Here is an 11,490-nt window from a genome sequence, read left to right on the forward strand (position 1 = left end):
TAAATAGTAAAATACATATACATGAATAGTAAAATACGGGAATAAAACACTACTAGAAATATAGTATTTTCCTACAAAATTTTATGCAAAAAAATATTCGCATGAAATTGCTACGAAAATTTCTACCAAAAAAGAATTTTCAGAAATTGTTATGAGTATTTTTGTGATTTTAAGTTTGCAGAAAATTCTTACAAAATTTTCTACCAAAATTATTAATTTTATGAATTTTTTTACCAATAAAAATTTCTAGAAAAAATCGCAGGAATTTCCTTCAAATTTTATTTAGAATATAAATTTGTAAAAACTGTTAAATTTTTAAGTAATGTCAAAATATGTTTTCTGTAATTTTTCTTATAAATTAAATTAGCAGGAAAATATATTTAATTTAATTTATTTATTTATAGTTTTTTTATTAATTTAAAAACTAAAAAAAAACTCATTTTAGTATGAAACCCACAAAAAATCCACCCACAAGAAACCCACGCACAGCATGTTGTGTTTATTCAAAATTAATTTCAGTCCTCCTATGCAATCCACCGCACCGTACCCACCGCATATTAAAAAGTTTTAGTTGTGTTAATCCACCGCACCGTACCCACCGCCTATGAAACGCATCGTAACCACAGCTTAGAGAAACACGAGAAACCCACCGCACCACACTGCATACAAATCCACCACGTAGAGAAACTCATTCCTCTGTCACTTCTTAAGATCGTTCCTCCGTCACCTTTTAGATCGCATCGCACCAGTGACTTGCTCAAGTAAATATAATGATTTTCTTTTGATTTGCGGTGATTTATTTACTCTTTTCGTGCTTCTTCGTTGTTATTTGTAATTTATCTTATTTCGAATTCTATGTATCTTCATAGGTTAAAGAAGAAGACAAACTCTCCTTTTGTTTTGTCTCTCATTTTCCTAATTTATCTTTTGTTTTGTAATTTGTAATTTGTTTTTATCTTATTTTCCTTTTACCAAGATTTTGGTTGTTCTACTCTGTGTAGTGTAATTGATTTTTTACTTTACTAATTTTTAGGTCAAGGAATGTTTTGAATGAGCATGCAACTGATAATACAAAGGAGATTGATTCTACAGTTAATGAGTAATTGATTTTGGCATTGTTAATGGAAGATTTTTCTCCTCTTCTATAGATTTTGCATGTTTATTCACTTCTAGACATCAATTTCAGCTTTCCAATCTGTAAACAGTGACACATAATGTTTGACAAATTTTAATCATTGTCAATTGTTTGAGAACTTTTCCATAGATAATAAAAAATACTTTTCGACAGAGAAGTTAGCAAAACTATTTATAAACTTATATCCGAATAGAATCTTATAACACACATTAACATTCTAGTTCCCATCTATCACATTTTTTAGTTGGTTACACGCAACACCCTTCATTTTCAACAATAACTGATTTAAGGATGCTATGTTTGTTCCTTAATTATCTGTTTTTAGTTTATATGTATGCTAGATGCGGTTCATATTCAGATATGCTCAGCTCTGAAATTTTTAAATCTCTTGGAACTTATGAAGTGGCAATTCTTCTTCTGTGTAGGGATGAAGTGATACAGAACTCATAAATTTCATTAACGTGAAATTTCATGGTGTCTTGCTTTTGAATTTGTATTGTTGATTCATCTCCTCATTTAGCATTTTTAAACAAAACGGATATAATACATGATGATAGTTCTTGCATTTTTTTTGTCTGTTCAATGATGTTAATAGAATGGATTATCGTTTATGTCAATTTTCTAGGACGGTGATGTGATTTCTGTAATGAAAGGCGGGCAGACTAAGGTTTCCAAAGCCTAATAAGTACTGGGTTGAAAATTCTCTGAAGAGGGTGAGTATGATACTGTGGTCATGATCTATCTATTAATGTGTAAAGGTGTGGCTTTGACTGAAATGACAATGCTGATTTTTGACTGCTAGTGGTTAATATGCTTCTTTCTCACTGCCATATGAATTTACTGTCAAATTGCTATAAGTAAATGCTATTAATATGCTGATTTTTGACTGTTAGCAGTTTGCATTATTCCAGAAAACTTATCTCCTAATGCGTATAAAATTTATTTATTTTTTTCAACATTGAATTGTTATGTAAGTTACCTACTTGTTATATACAAGGTAGGATTTTAATGTTTATTCCTCTAGGAACAGAACAATGCTATTCTGTTTTCTTCTGTATTCTGATTTATTTTGTTTTACTCAGTATGTGCTACATGCAGAGGATTCTGTTCTAGGAATTGTTGTAGACTCCAGATCTGATGTGAGGAAGTTTTCTATTTTATTTTTTGAAGCTTTCTTGCTGACTTCCAAGTTTTATGCAGAGGATTCTGTTCTAGGAAAATGCAAACTACTTGTCTTACCAAATGTCCCATTGTCCTTATTTCTACTTTCCTAGCTACCTGATGTCTCTATTTCTGTGTTTTTTTAATATATATTTTCATTTTATTTATTGTCTATTTTTTTTTTCCAAACAAATACACTCACCTTCTTTTCACCTGTTAACGCTGAGAAATCTTATTTGATTTTCAAATTTTGTTGAACTTGTCTTGGAAATTGGAAGTGGAAGTACTAAAAAGTTGTTGACGAAAAACCTGAAACACAGCATGCGGGCATGGGAATCTATTCATTCTCGGACCGTTGAAAGTGAAAACTAAACATCCAGTTATTCCATTCACTGAACCTTGCTAGGGACCGAAACACCACCTCCCTATCATCAAAAACCTTGTCCTTATCTTCACAAATTAATAGATACAAAACAAAATATGCTTTCACATGGATCACCATCACATTTTCCCCCACCCAGATACCAAACTCAATGTCTTTAATTAATATATATTGTACATACACTTCTAAAACATGCCTCTAATATATTTATGTTAATTTGTCATTTAGTAACAATCAGATATTGTCAGCATAGAAGTTAGATCGTCTTTGTTAATAGTCTTTTATCTAAAGTTAAATGGTTTGTCATTTAATGACGTTTTTATAAGGGTTATAGGTTTTTTTTAAAAAGTAAAAATAGTATGCATAATGCGTTATATTTTTAATGTGAGAAAATTACTGCATGCCTATTTGGGTTAATATCGTAAATGATCACATTACTGCAGAATTGTTAATTAACAAAAAAAAATATTATTACAAACACAAACAACATCTGAACCAACTATTAGGGATCGGATATAAGACACGGAGTGATTGAATTAAGACAAAATCTCCTTTCTTTGATGCTTTCTCACTATTTATTTGTATTTGCATTAGTTTTAAGTTTTGAGACCATTGCTTGATAACTATCTGTACTAATCTTACTAATATGGTCCGCTACATCACCAAAATTCATGGTTCTTGAGGCTGTTTTGGATTGTGTTCTTGTTCAGATTAAGTGAGATTCAGTGGGCTGCTTTTGTTCTACTCACTGCTGGGTGCACGACAACTCATTTGAATTCAAAGTAAGAATAATTCATGCCTAACTTGTGGCCATCACTTGTGTATTTGTATGTTCCCATGACTGTTGTATATATGTTTTCTAATAATGAACATGTTAATGAAATTTTTATGTACAAGTTGTAATGTAACAAATGAATCATAAATGATAGGTTGGTGTTGTAGCAAGTGTGACTACTAGATCTTTGATATTACAATAACAGCTTACTGTAATGTAACAAATGAATCATAAATGAAATTTTTATGTACAAGTTAAATCTTAATTTTTAATAATTATATCATAAACTAAATCTGTTCCCATCTTATCAAGAAGAAGATTTAATTATATTACAATATGTTGATATAATTATACCTAAATCTGAAGCTGTCAAGCTAACTAAATCTGTTCCATTATTAGTTGCTTTTAATTACTATTATTATTAGATATAAGGAATATTCAATTATATTCCTTATAAGTTGTATGTCTAATTTTATTGTTTGATTCATATTTCTTAGTTGTTTTGGAGTCAAGCTGAAAATGGAAATGGCCACTTATCGAGCATGGATGTATAATAGGCTTCTTCCTGGTCGAAGGGGATATACAACTGAGTTTTTAAATGGCCTTGAAGAGTTTATGGCTATTGCTCGTAAACAACCAGTTTATTTGAGTGAAGGAAAAATAAGGTGTCCTTGTAAGTCATGTAAAAATGAGGCTTATTTAACCCTAGATGAAGTGAATGTTCATATTCTTCAAAGAGGATTTACACCTAGATATTGGTATTGGACATCCCATGGAGAGAGAATCCCTCGTACAAACGTTGATGTTGATATGCATTCAGTTTCTAGCAGTAGTCAACAATGGGGTTATGGAGATGTTAATAGACATCAAGACATGGTATTTGATGCTGCTGGTCTTAATCATGAGCAACAAAATGAAGAGGAACATCCAAATATGGAAGCTGCCAAATTTTACGAAATGTTGAATTCAGCTCAACAACCATTATGGCCAGGATGTGAAAATACATCTGAGTTGTCCGCAGCTATTACAATGTTGAGTTTAAAATCTAAGCACAACATGTCACAAGCTTGTTTTAATGATGTGATGAAGTTTATGAAAGAGTCAAGCCACCCTAAGAATGTCATTCCTTTTAATTTTAGGGAAACAAAGAAACTTGTAGTAGGGCTCGGTTTATCGAGTAAAAAAATAGATTGTTGCATTAATGGGTGCTTGTTGTATTACAAAGATGATAGTACTTTGAAGGAATGCAAATTTTGTGAAGAGCCTCGATATAAAGCACGCAATGCACACAAGAAAAATTCAAAAGATGTTCCCCAAAAAAGATTGCATTATTTGCCACTCATCCCTAGACTACAAAGGTTATATGCTTCTGTGAAAACTGCTGAGCACATGAGATGGCATTATGAAAATCGTAGGGAAGAAGGTGTGTTGTGTCATCCTTCAGACGGGAAAGCTTGGAAACACTTTGACCATTTGTATCCTGAATTTGCCAATGAACCTCGAAATGTTAGACTTGGCTTATGTGCTGATGGATTCACTCCTTTTAACCAACTAGGAACACAATATTCTTGTTGGCCAATAATTGTAACACCATATAACCTACCTCCAGAACTTTGTATGATGACTCCATATATGTTTCTAACCTTGATCATTCCAGGTCCACATAATCCAAAAGGCAAAATTGATGTGTATTTGCAACCGTTGATAGATGAATTGCAACAATTATGGAATGATGGTGTGATAACATATGATGCTTCAAAAAAGCAAAATTTTCAATTGAAAGCTGCATTGATGTGGACAATAAATGATTTTCCTGCTTATGCGATGTTGTCTGGGTGGAGTACAGCTGGAAAATATGCATGTCCAGTATGCATGAAAAAAACAAAAGCTTTTAGACTGGATAAGGGAAACAAATTGTCTTGGTTTGATTGTCATCGCCAATTTTTACCTCTCAATCATGCTTTCAGGAGAAATAAGGATGCATTTTACAAAAATAGAATTGAGAAAGATGAGCCCCCTTCTAGGCTAAGTGGTGAACAAGTGTGGGAAATGATTTTTAACATTCCTAAGACTACTGAAGTGAGGGTATGCAAAGTTCCAGGTCATGGAAGATACCATAATTGGACCAAAAGAAGCATATTTTGGGATTTGCCATATTGGAAACACAATTTATTAAGACATAATCTTGATGTTATGCATATAGAAAAAAATGTCTTTGACAATGTGTTTCATACTGTTATGGACAATAAAGAGAAAACTAAAGACAATGAAAATGCACGATTAGACTTAGTAGAGCATTGTCATAGAAAAGAGTTATTTTTGAAAACAAAACCTAATGGGAAATATATAAAACCTAAAGCAAAATTTTGTTTATCAAATGAACAAAAGAAGGAAGTGTGTGAATGGGTGAAAGGGTTAAGAATGCCTGATGGTTATGCTTCCAATATTTCTAGATGTGTAGATACAAAATCTATGAGATTATTTGGAATGAAAAGTCATGATTGTCATATTTTTATGGAATGTCTACTTCCAATAGCTTTGAGTGGTCTTCCTGAACCAATATGGAAGCCCTTAACTGAGCTTAGTCAATTCTTTAGAGACTTATGTTCAACAATGTTACGGGATGATCATTTATTGCAAATGGAACAAAACATTCCCGTAATCATATGCAAGTTGGAGCGTATATTTCCACCTGCATTCTTTGACTCTATGGAGCACTTACCAATTCATTTGCCTTATGAAGCTAGGATGGGTGGACCAGTTCAATATCGTTGGATGTACCCATTTGAAAGGTATAAATATAATTGATATTAGATTTTTTGGTCAACATTATTGGTATTTAATTTACTTAATAATTTGGTGTTGCATTTTTTTTCACTTAGGTTTTTAAATAAAATCAAAAAAACTGTGAAGAACAAAAAAAATGTGGAAGGATCTATATGTGAAGCATATTTGCTGCAAGAGACGTCTTATTTTAGTTCCCATTATTTTGTGTCTCCTATTTGTTCAAATGAGGAAATTCATCAAGGCCAGATACATCCAACTTTGTCTATCTTTAAACCTTTTGGACAAACAGCTGGTAAATTTACTAAAAGGTGGCTTAATGATAAAGAATTGTTGGCTGCTCAATTGCATGTTCTCTTGAATTGTATCGAGGTTAAGTCATTCATTGAGTAAGTATCAAACACTACATATATATTAATTAATTTATCTAACAATAGCCATTTAATTTAAATAAATATCCTCTTGTGTAGTATATATGTACAAAGTTTGAAAGCTACATATGGAAATCTCAATGATGATATCATTGATGAACAAATAGAAGCTGATTTTCCACGATGGTTTCAAGAATATGTAAGCATTATTTTTTAAAAAATAATTTCAATACTAGTTTTCATTATTTATTCATTTTTTTTGGATGTAACTAGGTGAGAAAGAATGACCAGTTTAGGTTTCAAAATCCTGATTTGTATGACTTAGCAAGTGGGCCTTTAAGACTAGCAAGGTCTTGGCCAATTTATTTTGTGAATGGATACAAGTTTCACACTACAAGTTGGAATGAAGGCAAAACAACATATAATTGTGGGGTATGTGTCAATGGAGTTGGACATGATGAATCCTCCAATGATTATTATGGTGTTCTCACAGAGATTCTAGAATTTGAATGGCCAAGTCAAACAACAAAAAAAATAGTTTTATTTTATTGTGATTGGTTTGATCCTTCAAATCGCGGGATGAGGATACATAAGCAGTATAAGATTGTAGAAGTTAAAAAAGGGAGAAAGTATGGAAAATTTGATCCGTATATTTTTCCAAAAGCTGCAACTCAAGTTTATTATTCTCCTTATCCTAATAAACAAAGAGATAAGACTGATTGGTTGGTAGTTATCAAAACAAAGCCAAGGGGAGTTGTTGATGCTAGACACACTCTAGAAGTTGCTTATCAAGTTCCTGAATCGCAAGTTAATGCAACAATTGAAGATGACCCAATTTATAACCTACAAGATGATGAGATTGATGGTGAAGAAGTTGATTTGGGTTTAATGCTAGAAAATGATTTCATTAACAATAACAATGAAGATGATTTCATGGAAGAGCAAGATCAGGAGGAGGAGGAGGAAGAGGAGGAGGAGGAGGAGGAGGAGGAGGAGGAGGAGGAGGAGGAGGAAGAAGAAGAAGAAGAAGAAGAAGAAGAAGAAGAAGAAGAAGAAGAAGAAGAAGAAGAAGAAGAAGATTAAAAGCAAATGATAGTTTTTGTTTCAATTGGTTTGGTTTTATGATGTTATTCTAGTATCACAATGTGAATTTAGATGATGTTATTCTAGCATTATATTGCATACTATTGACAATTACTTATAGGGATGATGTTAATTTGTTTGAAGTTTTCACTTTAGTGCTTGTTTGAATTAGTTTATATGTGTACTAACTTTTCTTGTTATAATACTTAATAAATAGATGTCAGACTCTAAGAGATTTATGCATTCAACCAAAAAGTTTAAAGGAAAAAAGTTTAAAGGAAAAAAACCTATACAAGCTAATATACCATTGATTATACCATCATCTAGTCTACAAGCTTATGCTAATCAACCTCAACCCACTTATTCTCAACCTCTACCTCCACATCAATTTCAAGCTCCACCTCCTCCCCCTCGACCTCCCCCTCCACCTCCCCCTCCACCTCCACCTCCACCTCAACCCACCCAATCTCAACCTATCTCTGTTCAAGTCATTCATATGCCCGAATATCCAACAGTTAATGAAACTCCATCTTCTTCATCTAGTCATGTTAATGGAGACAATAATGGAAACAAAATCTTGATACTCCCAGAAGGGGATGGGTGAGTCATTTTAATTTATTGGCATATGATATGAATTTTTGTTTGATATTTTAATTAATTATCATTTTTTATTATTTTACATAGGTTTGATCAACACAAGTTGGTAATTGGGGCACTTGCTTCAATCATACGAAGCAACTTGGGGGAGGCAAAACCATCATGGAAGAAGCTATCTATCGGTCAAAGGGATTCGTGGTTTGATATGCTTCAAGTAATCAAACTTTAAACTTTTATTAAAAAGATTCCATTTTGAATATTTGCCTAATATTTTTTTTTCATTTTTATCAAAACCAATGTAGTCAAAATTTACATGGCAACCTGAATATAATGACATGGTGCGACGTAATTTTGAGAAAAGAGGTGCAGCTAAAATGTCTCAATTAATGCAAGAAGTTCGAAAGGATTTAGAGAGAAAACCAATTTGGATAGGAGAAGATGTATGGGCACACTTGAAGGAACACTGGAGATCCTTACGTTTTAAGAAAAAGTCAGAAGTAAATAAAAGAAATCGTGAATCTGTGAATGGTGCATCTCTTCATACCGGTGGATCAATTCCTCACCGTTTGCATTGGAAAAGAATGGTATTATTAATTTATTGTTTTTTTTTATAATTTAGTTCTTGAAATTAATGTCACTAAATCTTTTTTTTTTTTGTTATCAATGCAGAAACAGGAAAAAGGAATGGATCCATCATTAAGTGAGTTTTATTTTCGTACACATCGAAAAAAGGATAAAAGTTGGGTGGGTCATCATGCAGAATTAACATTTGTAAGTTTTTTGTTGCTGATTTTTTAGAATATTGGAGTAAGGATAAAGGAGAAGTGGAGACTTTTTGTTAGTTCAAGTTAATTTTATTATACAAATTTCATTGGCAGGACAAATTTCAACAGAGGAAATTTGAGTTATCATCTCAAAGGGAGGATGGAGTTGATAGCCAATCATCTATGCCTTCTGACTTGGATATATGGGTAGATTTAGTTGGAAAGAAAAATGGAAGGATCCCTGGTCTTGGATCTTTAGGCAAAATGTTGATTCCATCAAGATTTTCTACTAAATATGAGGATGTGTGTACTTTAAGGGGTCAAATTCAAGCATTAAATGAATCATTGCAAAAACAAGAGGAAGAGAAGTTAGCCATGATGCAAGAGTTGCAAAGACAAGAAAAGGATAAGCTAGAAATAAGACAAGAGTTGAATGAGACAAGGAAACATTTAGTAGCTTTAATGACACATTTAGGATTTGTTGGCTCTTCTTCTCATCCACCTCCATCACTGGAACGTAGCTATGGAAATGTTGACAATGATGATGATGAAGAAGATAGTGATGAGGAGGGTGATATTTGAAAAAGGTGTATTACCTCTTATTCTATTTAGTTTCTTGTCCTAACATATTTGATTTGTGTCTTGAATGCAATAGATTAAATCTTTAGTATTTATTTTTTTTCCAACTGAGTGTTATTTAATTTAGTGGTTTTTTTATGATGACATTGTTATAATGATGTTAAATGAGATCTTTGACCTTTTATGTTTATAAATCAGGAACTAACATGGACTGGAATTAGACTGGAAGAGTTTCAGCCATCCTGCTTTGAGAAGGTTATTGTCATTGTTTTGCTTAGTTTTGATTATGATGATAATAGGTTTAAACTTAAAGAGTTCAGGAAAGTTTTGGTCATCCAAATTTGAGAAGGTTCTTGTCATTGTTTAGTTTCTTTACTTGATTTTGGTTAATAATGTGATGACACACATTATCAAGTACATCATCAATGTTGATACTCCAGTTATTAATGCTGTGCATGGCTTTTGTTTGAGCTTAATTAGCATTCAGCTGCATTGAATCATTTTTGTTTTTATTTTTAACTCTGATGCTTGGTTGAAATTATATTGGACTACTGCTATTCACACAAAAGTTGGCATAGAAAAAGAAGATATTTGCTGTTAGGCCATTGGGTCACCTACAGTCACCGAGTCTTCACCGAGTCTTCTGATATGCTGTCAGTGATCCAATGGCCATAAGTTGTGCCATGATCTGAATTTCTTTTGGAGGTTTGGTGTCTTTCATTTTTCCAGGTAGTTGGTTAAGATAACATTATGCTACTGCTTTCAGTACTTTGATGATGCTTGGAGATATTTTGGATGAATTGGAATTCGGTGGCTAATGTGATAGATTTTATATATTTTTGTTTTCACTATTTGGAATTTGAGCCGAAATGCACATTGTATGTTTTATTCAACTCATTTGGTATGCCCTATTAGGTATACCAATTTTTTGTTGGAACCGATGACGATTCCCTACTGATTGATGCAAAAACATCACTACTAAATTTGCTTTTCAGATTTTGTTTTCAATTCAGTAGTTTTAAATATGGCACAAGGCTTTGTGATTGTTCGTCCATAAGGCTTGGGGCCCCATTTTGAATTAAATTGTTTTTATTGGTGCAATGTTGATCTTGGTCAGTATAATTATTTCTTTCTTTAAGTTGAATAAAATCGTGATTGTCATGGTTTTTAGTTGGAAAAGAATGGAGTGGACGGAAGGCAGTTTCATGATTTTTCTTCTTTCGTTCAATCTTTAGGAAAGGAGCATTCATCTAATTTTAGTCCCTCCAGTACGGCGGGGGAATTTGGAGGGGAAGAAGTGTAAACCATTATAAAATATTACTTGCGATTTTTCCTAGGAAATTTACTTGCGAATTTGAAATTTTGCAGAAAATTTACCTACAAAATTTTAATTTTGCAGAAAATTTACTTGGGAAATTTTAATTTTGCAAGAAATTTACTTGCAAATTTTAATTTTCGTGGAAAATTTCTTGCAAAAATTTTGTGGATTTTAAAATTTGTAAAATATTTTTTGCAAATTTTTTAAGAATTTTTTTTTCAGAAGAAAGTTTGCTGCCATTTTTTTTTGCAAGAAAGTTTTCTATAGATTTTTTTTTAGTAAAAATCATAAGAATTTTTTTTGCGAATTTTGAAATTGGCAAGAAACAATTATCCACGAAGGTATTAGCTGCGAAAATAAATTTGTAGAAAAATTCGCAAAAAACTTATTTCCTACAAATTTTAATGAAAAATTCCTAGGAAAATCCTTAGGTAATAGAAAAAATTCTAGTAGTGAAATACTTATTCACATAATAAATAACTCTTTTCATTTGAATAAAATTTTGGGATATTACATTCTATTTTTCTGTTCGTTCTCTTTA

At 32.1% G+C, this 11,490-nt stretch overlaps 2 protein-coding genes across 3 annotated transcripts; both read left to right on the forward strand.

Annotated features, from left to right (window-relative positions):
• Positions 1–295: 295 nt before the first annotated feature.
• On the forward strand, positions 296–7,835 carry LOC109802631 (uncharacterized). Of its 2 annotated transcripts, XM_083065815.1 has the most exons (8): positions 296–761; positions 1,034–1,099; positions 1,761–1,848; positions 3,389–3,460; positions 3,951–6,245; positions 6,336–6,626; positions 6,708–6,807; positions 6,882–7,835. In XM_083065815.1, the coding sequence occupies exons 5-8, from the start codon at positions 3,973–3,975 to the stop codon at positions 7,689–7,691; spliced, it is 3,474 nt and encodes a 1,157-aa protein (XP_082921941.1). In that variant the 5' UTR covers positions 296–761; positions 1,034–1,099; positions 1,761–1,848; positions 3,389–3,460; positions 3,951–3,972; the 3' UTR covers positions 7,692–7,835. The 2 variants fall into 2 exon arrangements, with proteins under 2 accessions (XP_082921941.1, XP_082921942.1); XM_083065816.1 differs by lacking the exon at positions 1,034–1,099.
• On the forward strand, positions 7,775–11,007 carry LOC145952805 (uncharacterized). The gene is made up of 6 exons (XM_083065817.1): positions 7,775–8,291; positions 8,376–8,502; positions 8,591–8,872; positions 8,958–9,059; positions 9,167–9,639; positions 9,830–11,007. Exons 1-5 carry the CDS (start codon positions 7,909–7,911, stop codon positions 9,632–9,634), a joined length of 1,362 nt encoding a protein of 453 aa, XP_082921943.1. The 5' UTR covers positions 7,775–7,908; the 3' UTR covers positions 9,635–9,639; positions 9,830–11,007.
• The last annotated feature ends 483 nt before the right edge of the window (positions 11,008–11,490 follow it).

This window comes from Cajanus cajan, chromosome 10 (genome assembly GCF_000230855.2).
Source record: "Cajanus cajan strain Asha chromosome 10, NIPB_CcT2T_4, whole genome shotgun sequence".
NCBI classification, from domain to species: Eukaryota; Viridiplantae; Streptophyta; class Magnoliopsida; order Fabales; family Fabaceae; genus Cajanus; species Cajanus cajan.

What these genes read in the sequence shown, in the direction of transcription:
- LOC109802631 (XM_083065815.1), top strand. Translation starts at nt 3,973, where the DNA reads ATGGAAATGGCCACTTATCGAGCATGGATGTATAATAGGCTTCTTCCT. An exon ending in TGGATGTACCCATTTGAAAG is followed by an intron (nt 6,246 to 6,335) that starts GTATAAATATAA and finishes TTTTTCACTTAG; the next exon opens with GTTTTTAAATAAAATCAAAA. An exon ending in CACGATGGTTTCAAGAATAT is followed by an intron (nt 6,808 to 6,881) that starts GTAAGCATTATT and finishes GGATGTAACTAG; the next exon opens with GTGAGAAAGAATGACCAGTT.
- LOC145952805 (XM_083065817.1), top strand. Translation starts at nt 7,909, where the DNA reads ATGTCAGACTCTAAGAGATTTATGCATTCAACCAAAAAGTTTAAAGGA. An exon ending in GTTTGCATTGGAAAAGAATG is followed by an intron (nt 8,873 to 8,957) that starts GTATTATTAATT and finishes TTATCAATGCAG; the next exon opens with AAACAGGAAAAAGGAATGGA. An exon ending in ATCATGCAGAATTAACATTT is followed by an intron (nt 9,060 to 9,166) that starts GTAAGTTTTTTG and finishes TTTCATTGGCAG; the next exon opens with GACAAATTTCAACAGAGGAA.